Source organism: Oryzias latipes, chromosome 11 (genome assembly GCF_002234675.1).
Source record: "Oryzias latipes chromosome 11, ASM223467v1".
Taxonomy (NCBI): domain Eukaryota; kingdom Metazoa; phylum Chordata; class Actinopteri; order Beloniformes; family Adrianichthyidae; genus Oryzias; species Oryzias latipes.
Genome location: NC_019869.2, coordinates 5,723,836 through 5,741,357, shown reverse-complemented (window position 1 = coordinate 5,741,357; position 17,522 = coordinate 5,723,836). Strand labels below are relative to the sequence as shown.

Here is a 17,522-nt window from a genome sequence, read left to right as displayed (position 1 = left end):
CCAAACCAAAAAATTGTCTCTGTCAAAATCTTTTATTTGTTTTTCTTTCGAAACAGACGGAGGAGAAAGAAAAAAGGAGTTTCAGTTTGAAGAAAAAAAAAAAAGACAAAGCTGGTGTGGCGTTAGTGTAAATCCAACACATCTCCTCCTTCATCACCTCCTCCACTCGTTTGGCAGCAAACACATCAAATACCTCCAGAATCTGCTTTAAGGCTTTTTGGACACGGATGGAAAAGGTTCTCCTTCATTTGATGCTAACCTTTTCCAGCCATGAAGGTTTTTCCCCACCAGAAAGGATCACCTGTCGGTCTAAACACGTGACCTCCCCCCCCCGGGTCAGAACCTCCCCCGGGTCAGAACCTCCACACATATTACTTTGATCTCTGCAGCCTCCCTGGAGCTGGTGATAATCACTCACTTCAAAGGCATAATGAGCATTTATGATTTATTTCTGTGACTGCAGTTGAGCTTTTCAAAATAAAGTTAACTATTTTAATTTGAAAGTTTTTTTTCTATTTTAATAAAAATAAATGTCATCACTCTGTAAAGACGTGCAAAAAAAAAAAAAAATTCACCACAGACAGAAGATTTTTTGATAAAAAAAAATCAAGGAAATTTTTTTTTCTCCTAAAATCGGAAATCTAAACTGTCATGCGTGTCATTAATGATGGTTGTTTGTGCGCCCCGACACCACAACTCTGATTTTACTCTGGTTTTTATGGCATTTCTTTTTTTTTAAAACTTCAATCTCTTCCCATTTCCAGAACAGTGAATGTAGAAAAATAGTGTCACATTAAGGCAAATAAATACAATTATTTCTAAAAACAAAACCAAAAATGCTGACGGTTCTAAGGCAACATTTAAAGAAAGACACTTGAACAGCAAAGGAGGAGAATCAGGAAAAACGGACGCGTTCAGCTCCTCCGCTCAAAATGACGTAAAAAAATTAAGAGGAAGGTTCAGCAAATCCAGCGGCTCCGCCTTTTACCGCGACTCTGCTCTCAAACGTTGAGGCTCCATCCAGTCAGCACCAGGAGGCGTCAACCTCTGAGTCATGAGGGAAATGTGGAGCAGCAGGAGCAGCAGCGGAGCTCCGCCCCCTTTCCTGGCCTCATACGATGTACTGGTACACATCCGCCTTGCCGTAGTCGGGTGAAGCAAAGGGGCTGAGCCAGGCTATAGAGAAGGGGTGGCCAAACACCACCTTCATGTTCATCCATTTGGACCTTTTGGCCCAGCGTCTCTCCTCCTTCTTCAGTTGCTCGATGCCCTAAAGAGATGAAGGTGAGATGAAGGTTGAGGTTTGTGGGACAGGACTGTTTTTTTTCCCCAGTACCTTTGGGGCTCATCGTTCTGGATGCTGTGAGCAGAAATTTGGAGGACCTTGAACGCCTCACGGACATGATTGCAGAACAGGAAGGAGGAGTGCTCCTGGCAGCTACTGCCTTTTTATAAAAGAGCAGGGCAAAAACAAGAAGTAGGTCAGGACGGAGGGTGACCCGCCTTCCGGATCTACTGGGGCACAGGGTGAGCGATGGACACGACGACGGGCGAAGACGGGGGGCATTGAGGGGAAACACAAGTCTTTGAGGTGTGAGGACACAATGCCACGCCGGCGGGAAAGTCGGGCTGCGCAGGCGGACCAGAGGACCAGTCGACTAGTAATAAGAGGACTGGTAATAATGTTTGCTCACACAAACATTATTAGACTGCCTGAAGATCTGTGGGGTTTGTAGTAAGCACTGTGACACGGTGAGTCATCCCTGTGGGCGTTTGGAGCGGGAAATGTAATGAACAGAACTCCTTAGAGGTCTGTAAGTGGATTACCTGCTCTCATTTAGTCAACTTAAGGCTTCAGAACTGCCATCCTTCATCCTCTCCACTTCATTGTGGGAAAAACACTTTTCACAGTCCTGAGAAAAACGCATTACCTTCTCGTTCTTTAACTCACTCAGCCACACGGCTCTGGCTAGAATGATGGATCTGTGACTGAAGTTCTGTCTTTGTGTTTTTTTCTCTGTTCTCTTGTTGCGTCACTCACCGTTTCATCAGAACATATGGAGTGGACCTGGGTCCCAAACATGACCGCGGTGAAGATCAGAAAGAGGAGGCCCTCGAAGCAGAGGAGGATGAGGAGGACAACTGTCGCCGGTGGAGAGAAGGTGCCGCACTCTAAGGAGGAAGATCAGAGCATTACGATCAGCATTTAGCATCCCATATCCACAGTTTGATCAGTAATATTCCTTTTTTTTTAAACATATATTTTCATCAGGTATCAACGCATAGCACACAGAACCAGCAGGTTTTCCTCTCATCGTCAGGGATGGATACCATTTGGATTGTATCTGGCTCCCAAAACGGTACTTTTGAACAGTTTCGGTGCTTGAAATGGAGCTTCAAAAATGAAGAGATGCCACATTTAAGGTGTGACGACGCAACGCGACAGGGTGGAGGAGAGCGCTTGAACATCCCTAGATCTACGATCACATCGGCCTCTGCAACGTGCGTTTCAGAGGCCACTTCCATGGAAAGTCAGAGTAAATGTGCATAAATGCTTTTCGGGCTTCAGCGTTCAAAAGACGTTTAGTTTCTGCAGCCATTTTTGGGCTGATTCTACCAAACCCAGGGCTATTGGATGCTCATTGAGAGCAGGTCAAACTTTAACCAATCAGGGAATCAGATTAGGTAGGGATGTATGGTTGGCGTCTCATTTAATTCACTGTAAGACACTTCAAATGTGCGGTGTGAACGTAGCTTCAGATGCTTCATTTCCTTCTTTTTGACAATCTGAGACCAATTTGTCTTTTTTCAGACTTTTATACAGGTCCTTCCTATCCAGCAGGTCACTGACTTGCAATCCTTTGCTGTGAAGCACAGACAAACCTTCGCTCACCTCGCTTTGCATTTTAACAGAGGCTCCACCCACCCACCCAGACAGCCACACCCATTCTTATGTGAGCCGACCCACAATCGCTGGAAAGGTCAAATGATTGATTGACACGCCTGACATGAAGCAGTAAAGCCGCGTTTGTACACGGTACAGGTGGTATCAGTACCCATACCTGCTATCTCCACATCACATCAGTTTGAGTTAAGGATCATGTTACGCCTTAAAAAACAGAGAAAATCATCAAACGCTGCCTTCCACCTCACTACTCTGGAGTGCTGCATATCAGCGTAATGACGCTTTTCTTCGCTTCAGAATCCGCTGGAATTTTGTTTTAATGGCGTCAACAATTGAAGAGTTCTGGTGGTTAACAGAGCGTCAACACTGGAGCCAAAACTCCACTGTTAAAGAGTCAATTATGGCCCCCAGTCACTGACTGCAAGGACCAAATTGTTTTCGCAGCAACGACACAAAAAGGTTCTAATCGCCGTCATCAAAAGAAAAGAAACTCCTATGTTGTTTCTGCAATGTTTTAATTTTTATTGTTATTCCTGATAAGAATGAACCAAAAACGAGCACCAAGCAGAAAAAAAATAAATAAATAACTTCCTGAAAGATTAAAGGTGATGGCCGACAGCTCACTCCAGTTCAGATTCATTCCCGAAACTATTTATTAACATTCCAGTCTGATCTTTGCTGTAAATTATTGCTTTTCCTGTTCAAACCAGACGCTTGTGATGTTTACTTTAGCACTGCGTCTCATCGCTAAAGACCTGAAGTTATCAGCAGAAAAAAATGCTGTTTGAAACAGAGCGTATTTGAGACACAAGCTCCCTGCTCCACAGAAACAGAGAGCTCTCAAGAGTGGGGAGGGGAAGGGGGGCAGGTTTGCTCTGCGGCAGCTGTCCCGCCCACATCTCGGTCTTCACTTTTATCAAATCCTCAAAACAGATCGGTCGGTGAAGTTTTTCTGCAAAAGCACTCCAATATTTAGTCAGTTTATTGTTATTTTCTGGCTTCTTTTCTGTGCAATAATCTACATTTCTGGTTTACATATATTTTAAAAAAGCTTTGCTCTCTTCTCTCTGCTGGTATTGTAAAAAATACTTGCTTTTCCAGTCTTCTTCAAAGCAGAAAACGAAGTGGAAAGCCACCATGAGTAAAGCGTGGAAGGAGATTAGTGCGATGTACATCTGAAACAAGAAGCCACATTGGTTTCAGTTAATAATGTGCACAATCATGAAGTCTGTCAAGTGAGTTAAATGTCAGCCGGGTTTTTTTTTCTCAGGACTCACAGTGAAAAGCACAAAGTACTTCTGGTTTTTCTCCCCCACACAGTTGTTCACCCAGGGACAGTGGTGGTCCATCTTTTTGATGCAGCGCTTGCAGACACTGTGGGAACATTCAGAAAGAAGGAGGAGATACGTCACACCAAACATCCCAAAATGTTTCTGTTTCTGCTCTCCTTATTCCTTAAGATCCCGGCGAAGCAGCTGAGCAGAAGCAGAAGGATTCCCAGACGTCAAAGCAGCCTGGCCATAAACTCAAGCGAAGAAACACAGACGAGGAGAAGCTGCAGCGGAGGACGGCGGTCCGCCTTCACCTGCAGTGGTGGGCGCGGTCAGGCTTGATGCTGCAGCATTTGGGGCATTTGTAGACCACCTGACCCGGCTTGAGCTGCAGGCTTTCAATGAACTCTTTGGTTGCGTTTCCTTTGGGCACGGCGCCCTGAAAAGGATGCAAATACTTTTATAGTGAAAGAGAGAAACAAGCAACCACGGAAGACATCAGAAAAACAAAGAATGTTTTGTATTTTTCAAATAGAACAGCTGAATTTCATGTTGAGCAAAATAATTTCTGCACTATTGTGCGGTTAAGTTTCCTCGCCAATAGGAAGAACCAGAACTTCATAAGTATGTTGTGTTTCAAAGGCGGGATGGCGCCGGGACTGACCGGGTCGGTGCACATGGCTTTGGCGTGCGAGGCCAGCGCCAGGAAGGCGAGGCTGCTGAACAGCAGGCCGTTGAAGAGGCTGTACGCGGCGCTCCTGGCCGGCAGCAGCATGACGAACATGACCACGAACTCGGCGTAGAAGACCAGGAACCAGGTGATGACGGCGCAGGTGATGCCGCAGCCGTCGCGGATGAACCACATGCTCCCTGCGCCGCTGCGGGGTGGCGGGGGGGCGCAGTGCTCGGGCTTCAGGTAGCCAGCTTGCCTCTCGATGTCTCTGGTGCGGTGCGCCGGACTCATCCTCCTACAGTGTCTGCATGCTGCAGACGCGCAGATGGAGGGGAAGAAGATTGATTGAATTGATTTCCGTTCTCACTGGTACTTTTTTAGCAGTGGATCACCAAAAAAGCAGCGAAATTGAGCTCTGGAGCTTCACTTAACAGTCACCGCAGAACAACAAAGAAGTGCTGTGACTGGATTAGGAGCTAAATTTAAACAATCCTGCCCAACAGTCCCGCCCACCACCCAGAGGTGAATTTCTAATGCCGCTCTGCAGAAACTACAGTGCCTGCAAAAGTATTCGGCCCCGTTAGAACTTTCCACCTTTTGCCACATTTCAGGCTTCAAACATAAAGATATAAATCTGTATTTTTTTTTTTAAAAATCAACAACAGTCATGAAGTGGGACGAAATTTATACAGATGATTACATCCAGGTGGATTCTATTTATCATCATTAGTCATTAATGTCAACACTGGATCATTCAGAGATCCTCACTGAACATCTGGAGAGTTTACTGAAAATAAAGGGGCTGAATCATTTTGCACGCCCCATATTTCAGCTTTTTATTTGTTAAAAAAGTTTGAAATATATACAAGAAATTTTGCTCCAGTTCATGATTGTGTCCCACATCTTGTTGATTCTTCACAAAAAAGTTACAGTTTTATATCATTATGTTTGCAGCCTGAAATGTGGCAAAAGGTGGAAAAGTTCAAGGGGGCCGAATATTTTCGAAAGGCACCGTATGTCCTGAAAAACGACAAAGGTTTCAAGATTTTGGCCAAAATCAGCATCATTATAATTAAAAGACCACTGAGAACGCTCTGAAAATAGATTAAAAAGTGACCAGAGTGAGTCTTTAAAGACATGAATCAACAAGAGAAGGAAGGACAAACAGACCAAACATCAAATTCCTCCCTCTGCTGTTTGATTTTTTGATGAAGACACATTTAAAGTGAGTGAAGACGAAGCTCTAGTGCCCACAGTTATCCTGTAGGACACTGGTCCCCAACCCCTGGGCTGTGGACTGGGACCGGCCCGTCGGTTACTTGGTACCAGGGCGCAGACAAAACAAAGAAACGCTCGGTTACTGACATTATTTCTGTTTTGTGTCATTTCAGCTTCTGAAGGACATTTTACTTTGGTAAACGAGCAGATTCTCTTCACCACATCCATCCATGTCTAACTCGTGATGCATGTATGTAAGTCACTTGGTCACGTGTCGGAAACACCTCCACTACCGTCCTAAAGCTAACAAAGTTGATAAAAACTAAAGTTTGTGTGATCAGACTCTGACAGGAAACAGAATAGACTTCAACTTCAAAATAAAAGGAACCTGATTTGACATAAATCTTACTTGAAATATGGATTTATTGCAACATTTGTTTCCACACACCAAACCTCCTCTGCATAGTATGTGTTGACCAACGCTCTAATGTTTCAAGGACTGATAAAGTTCCATCCATTGCGGATTTACATTTATTACTATTGTATGCAGAAAATCCTAGTTTTTTGACGGTATCGTTTTATTTTGTAGTATTGTCCAGTTGTAAGCCTCTACTTTGACATTTAAAAAAGAATCTACACGTTAAGGGATCCAACAAAAGGCACAAAGAGTCTAAACCTGCTGCAAATATTTGACAAAGCAGGAAGATTTAATAAAATAAAGTTTCTGATTTGTAGAAACTGGTCAAAAGGACATTTAAGACTTTTCCTACAGCAAAGCTAAAGAAGGCAGACACCTGTTGAGAAATTTAGTACCGAAAATATTCCTCTATGTTCAAAGAAATAAACAATAATTCAAGTTTGAATTGAAAATATATACGATTCATTTTTTCGGTCCTGAAAGACAATCTGACCCTGGATTGAGTTCTCAGTGTTGAAATGTGAATGAATGAAAACAATTCTGCAGTGCTGTCTTTATTACATTTATACAAATCAGAAACAGCGTCTACAAACAACAACATTGTTTCATTCAATCATCTACTGTAAAATGTCTTACAGACAGTTTCAAACTGTCTGTTTAAACTAAAGTTCATAGCATTTTAATTTGAAAAAAATAGATTTTCTGGAAACTGAAAGCTTAAAAAAACTGGCAACTTCAGCCTCGTCCATGAGAATATTGTCAGACGTTAAGCCAGCCCGTGGCCTAAAGAGCGTTGGGGACCACTCAAGAAACTTAAAACTACATTTCAGGGATGATGTGAGGATGACAGACTGATGCAGAGGAGACCAAATCTGACATAACCTCGATTCTAAGGACGATGACAGCTTGTGACAAATTCATGGGTTTAAGTAAACTTTCCTGACCAATTATCAGCTTTCTCTACAGTTTTACACAAATCTTTATGGTAAACTCTAGAGTCATATATTTCCCAAATAATTTCTGGCATATTTGAAGAAGCCGAACTTGGAGGAAATCCTGTAAAACGACATCACAATCCTGACTGCAACCATCTGACGAATCCATCTTTAAAACAACCCCCTCCTGGGTAGAAAGAAATGTGGCTTCTTGCTCGAGAGCTTCCTTCAACTCCTGAAGTGACGAACTTGACCCCCACTCTATCTGAACTCTAGACTGCTTTGTTTGACCACGCCTGTCAGCCGCCCTATCAGCTTCCACCTGAGGTAAAAGGTTACACCTGTCCCTGCTGGAGAGGTATCTCCTTTCAGATTTTCCTGATTGCAATGTGCAACAGTTTACAACAAAGGTGCAACACAGAAACAGGAAGTAGGTCGCTACAGGTAATTCTTGTTTCATGAGAAAGGCTGAAGATGAACAAGTCGCCCCATCAAGAAGAGAGAAATCTACTAGGAGATAGAAACGCTGAAACTGGACAAACAGGCTGAGCGGATGAGCCTTTATAGGCCTCATCAATGATTCCTTCTGACTTTTAGGGTCCAACGATAACCGCTCATCAACCCAGAACAAAGGAACGGGTTATCTCTGCAGAACCACAGATTAAACCACAGGAAATAAACAGATTTATTCTCATCTGAAATGTGAGCTGCACTTTCAGAGATCAATAATTGATAGGGATGTTTCGCACTGCGAGAAGATGACAGCTACTGTGGACCGCTATCATTGGAGCTGAAAGATTTCAGATTAAAACCTACAGTTTTAAATAGAAGCATCTCAATCAGTAAATTAGAGTCTCCATACAGATCATGCAGGCCAACTTCTGCAGCGTGAGGGGAAGGACAGGAGGCCTCACAAGCAAAAAGGAGTTAAAACAACCATTACAAACAGACCAAAACTAGCAAAACTAGCAAAACTGATCAACCTGACGTTGAAAAACAAAGATGAGGCTGAAGATCCAAAGAAAACGAGATGCAAACTCCAAACAGGAAATCCTTCTAGTGGCAGGAAGTTTTTTTTTTTTTTAATGCAACACTCATGCATATATTTAATCTACATTTATAAAACTAAAATCTAATCTTGATTATTTAGACCAAGTTAAACTTTATTTAAAAAAATGTTTTCTTTTTTTTAATGTTTTCACCTGTTTATTTATTTTTATGAATGAAACTTCTATCTTTGTTCAGTTTATATGACTAGTTATGTGAAAAACAAACGTCATCAATTAATGTTCCTGTTTTGGGATCAATAAAGTTTTTTTTTTCCCTATTCTAAACCGTTTCTTCTTTTTAAATAATGTTTTTTATGGAAATTTGCTCATGTGTCGGGTTGAGATGTGATTCAAAACATGAATTTGTCAATCAAAATGAACTGATTTAGTACTTTATGGCAAAAAAGAATTAAGACGACAGACTGAGCTTCAATCAAATGGGCAAAAACAGAGATGAAGCCATGATTATCACTTTAATTGAACCGTCTCCACAGGATGTTGAGTCAACCCGGAAGTTCCCTCTGCTCTGGCAGCAAGAGCGGGAGCTCTGGAAGCTAATCACAAAAACAACAACACACATCTCACATTTACAGCTAAAACCTTTTTCTGGCTCAACAACCCACCTGTCACCCTCTTAGCTTTGTTGTCAAGAATCCAGAAGATTTCACGTTTCCTGAAGCCTTAGGGAATCGAACCACGTCCGCCCCGCCCGCTGTGATCGTTAGCTAAATCCCCGCTAACGCGTGTACTCAATGGCTTCTTCCTGGTTTCTGGTCTCCGTTTAATTAACAAGGTAATTTGCTAGCTAGTTCTTCGACTTAAACTTTAATAAGTCACTGTATTTTATGTTTTCTTGAAGGGTCTCATCCAGAAATCTCTGCGGGAGGAATAAAAACGCACCCATACCCAACCAGGAAGTTTGATTACCCCTAGTAGATTCGCCCTGGGTATGGTCTGTCAGGAGAGAACCCGGGAAGGACTTCCTGTAAACTGACCAATCAGATTATGGTCTAAAATTAAATCCACCCCTTTGGCCAAAACGCAGGGCAATTTTTCTTCCATTTAAAATCATTTTATTTTTTTTACAAGTACTTCCAAAAAACACCCAAATAATCATATTTCTGACAATACATACTACAATACAATGCAATCAAACCACAATTTACAGATCTGAAAATTAATGATATTCCCCTAAAAGATGAAAAAAAAATGCACCAATAAATTAGTAACTCTAACCTTTAAACAAATAACTTTCTGCAACTTTAGTATAAACAATAGACGGGACTTAGAAACCACCCTAATGAACACATTTTTTTCTTTATACACAAAGTACCCACTTCCACCTAAAATGAAAGAAACGCATTTTAAAATAATATCTCAAATTTACCCTGTTGGAGATTTTTTTACATAAAAGATTCAAATTTCAATCGGAGCCATGCCTATTCTGTTAATCTGAAACTGAAACGTTAGAACATCTCTGTTACAGTTACAGATAAAAATATTTTGGACTGATATTCACAATTGGTTGTCACTCAAAGTTTTAAATATTCCCTTTTTTCCTTATCTGTTGTTATTTTCTATATGGAAAATATGGACCCAGGAATTTCTGATGTCATTAATGTTGTTATTATTTAATGCAAAAATTTCATTCATTTATGTAAATGGAAAACTACATGCCCTTTGTTTGGTATTTTTTGAATTACTTTTCTGATTATTATAAGTGTCTTAAATGCATTCCAAACAAAAACAAGAAAACTACAGTAATTTATCAAAATATATCAAACGTACTGTTATTTTGAATTGTTTTTTGCCTTGCCTTTATCATATTTTTTAAATTTTGTTTTGTTTTTTCAATATGCGCATTTATAACGATTGTTCACCCTAACTTGTTTTGTATATGTGCATTTATAAATATAAAAAAATCTGAATATAATTAAATAGAAATATATTTTAAAACTGTCTATATACTCTTTATGATATGGACAAACATAGCACAAGCATCTACATTCCTACACAGAAGAAAAAAAAGATTACTCTCAAAAATGTATTATTATTGTCATTATTTTATTATTATTATTGTTTTTGTATTATTATTATTATTATTATTATTATTATTATTATTATTATTATTATTATTATTATTATTATTATTATTAAATTTTGTGATGTTGAACAGCAGCTCCCACTTCTTCCAGGTGGTGGCGACATAGTTCCTTCATCGAGAAAACTGTAGAAGAAGAGCCTCCCGGCACCGTTTCTTCTTCTTCTGTTTGTTGAGTTAACATGGCAACAGTTAAAGTTAGCGAGGCTGAAAAGGTGTACATTCTACACGGAATAAGAGTGAGTTGTTCTAGAAATGTGTGCTCTATTAAGCTAAATGTCTGTGAAGTTGTCACACCAACCTAAAGATGTGGATGTTTGTATTCTCCTCAGGATGATTTACGTGTGGATGGAAGAAGCTGTGAGGACTACCGACACATGGAAGTGGAGACGGATGTGGTCTCAAACACTGATGGATCTGCCAGAGTCTCCCTGGTAAAATCAACATTTACGTGTGAAAGATCCGCAGAAACAGTGTCTTTATTTTCCTTCCATCGTGCTTCTCAGGGACACACCGCCGTCCTGGTTGGGATTAAAGCAGAAATAGGAAAACCAAGACCACTGGTTCCAGATGAAGGATACCTGGAGTTCTTTGTTGATTGGTAGGTTTAGTGTGCATTTAAAGCAGGTTTGGACATCAAAATGTGCACAATTTGACATTTGACAGAATTGTATTGCATCAAAACAGTAAAGAAAAACATTGAATAGCCTCTATAGTTTATTAAAATGAATAATGTTTGCATTTTTGGCTTGATATAAATATTAGAAATACCTGAACCCTAAACCGTTACATATTTGATTTCTTTTTGGCTAAGTTGGGAAGTCTCTCTTGATGTTTTTGTTGAGATCATTACATGTTCTAAAGCTTATAATGCATGTTTAAATATTTTTTGTGTTTGTTTTTGAAGTTTGAAGGATGTCTTTGTCCTGCGAAGCATTTTAAAGTAATGAGGATGTTTTAAAAATAAAGTTTATTTTGGATATCTGTTTTTGTTTAAATCATCTTGCAGGATAATAAACTCCTAAACTAATAACTGCTGGGATTAACTGTTGCACCATTGACTCAGTTTTCCCCACTTCTCTCCGCTTTCTTCTGATTCTGTAACTCCTCATTCCGATTGGCTGAACTCACCTGATCCAGGTATTCAGCTTTAAGACGTAGAGGGTGTTCATGAGGACCATGCCGGGCTGTTCTGGTTTAAGAATCGGAACCAAACTGAGTTATTGTCAATGTTTGATGTTTTTTTTTGATTCCCTGACATTTTTTTCCCCAACACCCCCAGCTCTGCCAACGCCACCCCCGAGTTTGAAGGCAGAGGAGGTGAGGAGCTAGGGATCGAGCTGAGCAACACTCTCTACAGAGTCTTCAACAACAAGAACAGCATAGACCTGAAGGGCCTCTGCATCAGTGCTGGGGAGCACTGCTGGGTTCTCTATGTAGATGTCCTGGTGAGTCTCTTTAACATAAAAATATAAACACAACATAAAAATGTTAAAAATAAAACAATAAACACAACAACAATAGACGTAAATTCAGTAATAATGCTAAATCTTATGATTTTTAAGTTTTTTAGAATTTTGGGTAAAAAATTGGGTTAAAAAAACAGGTTGAAGTAGACATTTACATGTTTTTTGTTTGTTTAGGAAAAACTTGTTGCTGCATTTAGATTTTTTTTTTAAATAAAGTTAAGCAAGTGTTTTGTTTACCTTGTATGCATTAAAAATGAAATGCTGAAGTATGTCTGCTGTGCTGCTGAGGGGTAGCAGATGGGGTCAAATCAGGTTAAAATTAAGAAAAAATAAGGTTGTAAACTTGAAAAAAGAAAAAGAAGAATGTTTTGAAATGGTGTTAAACTTGAAATTATACATTCTAAACTTGAAGAAATACAGAAAATTGGATACAAAGATTGTAGATTTAAAACTTAAACTAAAAAAACTATAAACTTACAAATGTTACCAAATAAAAAATGATCTTCATTTGTAGCAGCTGCCGTTTTATATAGTGAAGTTTTGGTTTTTTCGTTTGTTTAACTAACAAAAACATACCAGTTTCTAATAAACATTAATTTTATTTCATTTTCACTGTAGGTTTATAGTTTTTTTATTCTAGTTTCATAATTATATGCTGTTGTTTTTTTTTCTTTCTAATTTTAAGCGTCATTTCTTCATAGTTGGGTAAAATAATTAAGAGACACTGATGTAACTCCATAGTAGCACTTCAACTTGTGAAAGTATCAAGAAATATGTATTTTATTTTATTTTTTGTTCCTTAAACCCCAAATAGTCATACCGGCCTGCAGTGGATGCAGTTTGTTTTTCATGGAGGAGGTTTGTCGGACTCAAGAAACACTAAATGAGTTGAAAGGCAGCTGATGTGTAATGAGGAAGTGAGGTCTACTTAGTCAGTCAGCCAGTTAGAAGAAATGCGGCCTGAGAAGGGGCGGAGCTTCACCTCAAAGGCCTCAAATGATTTGTAAAAACCACCACTTCATAAAGGCGTTTGCATCGTCTTGTTTGCAGCTGCTGCAGTGTGACGGCAACCTGTACGACGCCATCTCTGTCGCCATCAAAGCGGCACTCTTCAACACAAAGTGTGTATCAGTTTTTCACATTTCGTCGTGTTTGGAGACGTTTTCAGCTCATCCTGTGCTCCCATCATTTCTCCCCCAGAATCCCTAGAGTCCACATGTCGTCGGACGATGAAGGCGGGAAGGAGGTGGAGCTTTCAGACGACCCGTTTGACTGCGTGAGGCTGAGCGTGGAAAATGTTCCCTGCATCGTGACGCTGTGTAAGGTGAGCCGCTGCTCGCAGGTGAAGTCCGTGGTCGTAAACGCGACGGTTTGTGAAGAGTGGCTGTCGTTGAGCAGGTGGGCCACAGACACGTAGTGGACGCGACTCTGCAGGAGAAGGCGTGCTCGGTGGCGAGCCTCATCATCGCCGTCACGCACAGGGGCACGGTGACTTGCGTCAAAAAGGTGGGCGGCGGGAGCCTGGATCCAGAGAGCATCTTCGAAATGACAGAGGTGAGAGTAGACGACCTTTCAACGACCCTGACCTTTCAGAATAAAGTTAATGTTCTTTTGTTTGTGCAGGCGGGCAAACGAGTCGGGAAAGCTCTTCACGCTCCACTCATGAAGCTGCTGCAGCAGGAAGAGAGTCTGGGAAAGAAGAGAGAAAAAGTTGGCTTTCTTGGCTGAAATAAACTTTACTGTGTACTTTCATTTTTTTTTTACATAAAGCACATTTAACATTTTCTATAAATCTTAGTCTAAGTGTATTTTTCCTTCAAAAGAAGACTATCATCCAGTCTGTGCTTCAGCTGTCCCAGACCTGCTCTATGGGCTTCAGGTCAGGGGTCATTGCTGACCACACCATATGAAGCCACACCTACTTCCCGAGGTCCAGCTTCTGGCACCATGTGGTGGAACATTATCATCTATTACCACAGGAAGTGGGTGATGATGGTTCTATGATGTCTCTGAGGTAAGAACGGGACTGGACCATCAAATGGGTTTGCCGCCACCAGACTGTTGCTCCGCCTCCACCAAAGTCAACCCTGGGGACCGTGTTGACCTCAGCGTTTCGCTCACCTCGCCTTCTCCAGCAACGAGGTGACCCGACACTCATCAGCGAGCCGAATGGTAGACCATTGCTGCATTGTCCAGGTCACGTGGCCTTGTACCGCAAACGTTCACGGCTGTGTTTTGGTGTCATTTGAGTCATTGTTAGCGGTCGTCTGTCATTCCGGTCCAAGTGGTGGAGTCAAAAGGCTTGTCTGGAAACCCCAGAACCCCTCACGTCTGGTACACGGGCCTGCAGCTGTGTGGCGTTTGCTAAACCATGTCTGAGGTCAGAGGTCATTAGGTTCTGGTCATGGTGGTGGTCAGTCACTGGCTCCACTCCCGGGTCACAAACTCTGCCAGTGGTTCTGAGTCTTGATGAAAGTCTGCTGATGACACTTTGAGACAAGCTCACCTGCAACACCTGACTGCCTCCTACCGACCTGAAGGCGCTGTGGTCAGGTGGAGCTGCTCGTCCGTTAAGTGACGTCTAAGTTTATGACCGTTTGAACGATGAACTTGGAATGACTTAGTGGGGTTTTTACCCACAGAATGTTGACATTGATGCCAGAATTTTTGGATTTTGGCCCCAATACGTGAGACACACTGGACACCAGTGAGACCATTATATGGAAAATGAGGCGTGTCTATCAACACAATATAATGACTTCTCTCCCGTTAGTCTGTGAAGTGAAACAAATGGTGTAAATGACATCCACTGAGTTCTTTTCACAATATCCCAACCTTATTGTGAGTATTTCGTGGTTGCAAAGTTGAATCTCTGAACCCTTGAGAGCTGCGCTTTCCCGTCAGCATCTCGGTCCGTCAGTGTTTGCCACGTGTCAGCCAGGACTCTGCAGCAGCTCGCTGAAGCGCCAGATGTGACTGGACGGTTTCCATAGGGCGTGTGCGCGGTCTGACAGCTGACACGCACACGAAAATGTCTCTGCAATGAAAAAAAGAAGTTATATAATTGCATGATCAGTGCAGGGAAACCTAAAGATATTCTGAATATTTAATGCGTGTGACCTTTAGAGACAAAACACCCTTTTTCATTTATGATTCAAACTCACATTTAAGTCAAAAAAACACCCAAAAAGTTGTCTGTTTAGGTCTTTTTCAGGTATTATGTAATGGCTGCTCCATCCTGCCCCACCCCGCCTGCACCTGCCCCCCGGCTTTGGCTCTGCTGAGCACCTGGCTTCCCATGTGAGCAGTCTGGACTAGGATGAGAGGAGGGAACGCCATCCCCAAAGGAGGCTTGACTGTTATCCCTGCAAACAGGACTTCAGTGTTTTTCCTTAATCACAGAAGTGAAGGGGAGGGTGTGAAGGAGGCCATAAATTGGTAGCGTCCACGTTGGTGCAGCCTCATTCAGGACTTTCCTCAACATGGAGCTCAAGGGACTTTTTGTGCTCGTGGGAATTCTGCTAGTCAGCCGGACTTCGTCCCAGCAAATCTCACCCAGAAAGCCGACAAAGAAAGGTAGATGGAGAACGATGTGGGGCTTGAAATTGATGATTGTTTTGTAATCAAAGAGTTGTAACTGTGGGTTTGTGCCAGACACGTCTAAGGACGCTGCGGTCGTGGAGCTGCAGAAGCAGATCAAAGACATCGTGCAGGAGCTGAACCTGCTGAAGGAGCAGCAAGCCCTCCAAACAGGTGAATTCAGCTTTCGTCTGGCTGGAAACAACTCAAATATGAGCAGAAACATCTGGTTGGAGGTGAATTCAAGGTCTCAAAGGTCTATTCATCACCTGCAGGGGGCGGGATTGTCTGTCTCAGCTCCAGGGTCAATTTGATCCTCAAGATGAAGTTTTTTTCTGCTGTTTGTTCTGATAGAAAGAAATTTTCTGAGCTTGATGTTTGAATCCTAACAGATTTTAGTGGAACACGTTTACTTTTTGGTCCCTGTTAGACCCACAGCCTGTTTAGGACTCTGCAGCTTCTCTGTAACCCTGAACAGGTCTGAGCTTGCTCAAATCGTGAAAGCCATTCTTTGTGAAGGTGCATTTCACTTTCACTCACTCAACTGTGCATGAAATGACACGAGATTTCTCTGGAAGGGTTATATGGTAAAGTGCAGAACTTATAAGGTCAATATTTTGTTTAAAAGTGATAGGAATTAGGAGATAAAATACAGATTTGCAGGGCTGTCTATTTACTTTTTCTGTTTCTAGACTGATTTTTGCATTTTAAAGGGTAATAATCCAGAAAAAAGTTTTAGCTTTTTATTTGTCTGCAAAAAAAATCTACTTTTCAGACATAATATTCAAAGTTGATTTCCGTGTAGGTGCATCTGAACTAAAGGTTGCTGTCTAACAATAAAAAAATAATTATTTCTGCACTTTTCTTTAAATGCAAAAAAAAGATGAATTTGTGGAGGACTTGATCTGATCATCAGCTCTTTTTCCTGATGTCCTGCAGTCTGCTTAAAAGGCATGAAGATCCACAGGAAGTGCTACTTGGCTGACCCCGTGAAGAAGCGCTATCACACCGCCAGCGATGACTGCAATGCCCTGGGGGGCGCCCTCGGCACGCCCACGTCCGCCGACGAGAACGACCAGCTCAGGGAGTACCTCCGGCAGAGCGTGGGCCCGGACGAGCAGGTCTGGCTGGGCATCAACGACATGATGACCGAGGGCGCCTGGATGGACCAGACGGGCCTCAGCATCTCCTACACAAACTGGGACACGTCCAACCTCCGGTCCCGCCAGCCTGATGGGGGCATGTCCGAGAACTGCGCCGTCCTTTCGGGGGTCTCCCAGGGGAAGTGGTTTGACGAGAACTGCCGTGAGGAGAGGCCCTCAGTCTGCCAGTTCAACATAGTGTGACCCCCCCCCCCCCCCACCACCACCACCACCACCACCACCATCACAGACTCTTTCTTCCAGCTGCTTTCTCCTCTGAAACCAGCGGTTCTCCACAGAACTGATTGAGGCCGTTACGCCCCAGGTTTGAGACAAAAGCGTTGTGCTGGGTTGTCATTTGCAGCATTTCTTGTGGTTGTTATAAAAAACTGGTGGGAAAAAAAATCTAGAAAAAGTGAGAAACTGAAGAGACCTGCAGCTGCTTCAGCCATTTCTGTACACAAACAAGCATAAAGGTAAAAGTATGAATGTATTGCAGAAGTGTAAGTTTAGGTTAGAACTGCTTTTTTTTCTCTCGATAAAAGAGCCGCTGGTTTAATAAGTTTTACAATACGCTAAAGAGAGCTGCATGAAGCTGAAGCCATATTATTCTGTACCGCAGCAGTCCTGGACCATAATCGCTTCTGCAATTCTTCTTTCTTCCTGCTCCTCTGAGCAAATATTCACTGTTCATTTCAAATCAAAATATAAAATAATAAAAAAAAAGGGGCTTGATCTCTTATGGGGCTCAAAAAATATTTT

The 17,522-nt window shown here is 41.9% G+C and overlaps 3 protein-coding genes across 3 annotated transcripts; 2 read left to right on the top strand and 1 right to left on the bottom strand.

Annotated features, from left to right (window-relative positions):
* Positions 1–625: 625 nt before the first annotated feature.
* Positions 626–9,424, bottom strand: zdhhc3 (zinc finger DHHC-type containing 3). The gene is made up of 7 exons (XM_004073782.4): positions 9,093–9,424; positions 4,841–5,160; positions 4,491–4,615; positions 4,183–4,279; positions 3,999–4,080; positions 2,042–2,172; positions 626–1,270 (listed from the first exon to the last, which is right to left on the bottom strand). Exons 2-7 carry the CDS (start codon positions 5,138–5,140, stop codon positions 1,112–1,114), a joined length of 894 nt encoding a protein of 297 aa, XP_004073830.1. The 5' UTR covers positions 5,141–5,160; positions 9,093–9,424; the 3' UTR covers positions 626–1,111.
* A 1,246-nt stretch (positions 9,425–10,670) lies between these two features.
* Positions 10,671–13,831, top strand: exosc7 (exosome component 7). Its single transcript, XM_004073781.4, has 8 exons — positions 10,671–10,809; positions 10,903–11,004; positions 11,077–11,171; positions 11,853–12,018; positions 13,090–13,160; positions 13,240–13,363; positions 13,438–13,593; positions 13,663–13,831. The coding sequence occupies exons 1-8, from the start codon at positions 10,753–10,755 to the stop codon at positions 13,765–13,767; spliced, it is 876 nt and encodes a 291-aa protein (XP_004073829.1). The 5' UTR covers positions 10,671–10,752; the 3' UTR covers positions 13,768–13,831.
* Positions 13,832–14,345: 514 nt separating this feature from the next.
* Positions 14,346–17,495, top strand: clec3b (C-type lectin domain family 3 member B). Its single transcript, XM_004073780.4, has 3 exons — positions 14,346–15,615; positions 15,694–15,792; positions 16,558–17,495. The coding sequence occupies exons 1-3, from the start codon at positions 15,522–15,524 to the stop codon at positions 16,962–16,964; spliced, it is 600 nt and encodes a 199-aa protein (XP_004073828.1). The 5' UTR covers positions 14,346–15,521; the 3' UTR covers positions 16,965–17,495.
* The last annotated feature ends 27 nt before the right edge of the window (positions 17,496–17,522 follow it).

Bases quoted from the DNA above. Each gene is read 5' to 3' on its own strand.
- zdhhc3 (XM_004073782.4), bottom strand. From the start codon at position 5,140: ATGAGTCCGGCGCACCGCACCAGAGACATCGAGAGGCAAGCTGGCTAC. The intron at 4,280-4,490 runs GTGAAGGCGGAC...ATGTTCCCACAG, and splicing joins GACCGCGCCCACCACTGCAG to TGTCTGCAAGCGCTGCATCA. The intron at 2,173-3,998 runs GCAAGTATTTTT...CTTCCTCCTTAG, and splicing joins CTTTGAAGAAGACTGGAAAA to AGTGCGGCACCTTCTCTCCA.
- exosc7 (XM_004073781.4), top strand. From the start codon at position 10,753: ATGGCAACAGTTAAAGTTAGCGAGGCTGAAAAGGTGTACATTCTACAC. The intron at 10,810-10,902 runs GTGAGTTGTTCT...TATTCTCCTCAG, and splicing joins ACATTCTACACGGAATAAGA to GATGATTTACGTGTGGATGG. The intron at 11,005-11,076 runs GTAAAATCAACA...CGTGCTTCTCAG, and splicing joins GATCTGCCAGAGTCTCCCTG to GGACACACCGCCGTCCTGGT.
- clec3b (XM_004073780.4), top strand. From the start codon at position 15,522: ATGGAGCTCAAGGGACTTTTTGTGCTCGTGGGAATTCTGCTAGTCAGC. The intron at 15,616-15,693 runs GTAGATGGAGAA...GGTTTGTGCCAG, and splicing joins CAGAAAGCCGACAAAGAAAG to ACACGTCTAAGGACGCTGCG. The intron at 15,793-16,557 runs GTGAATTCAGCT...GATGTCCTGCAG, and splicing joins GCAGCAAGCCCTCCAAACAG to TCTGCTTAAAAGGCATGAAG.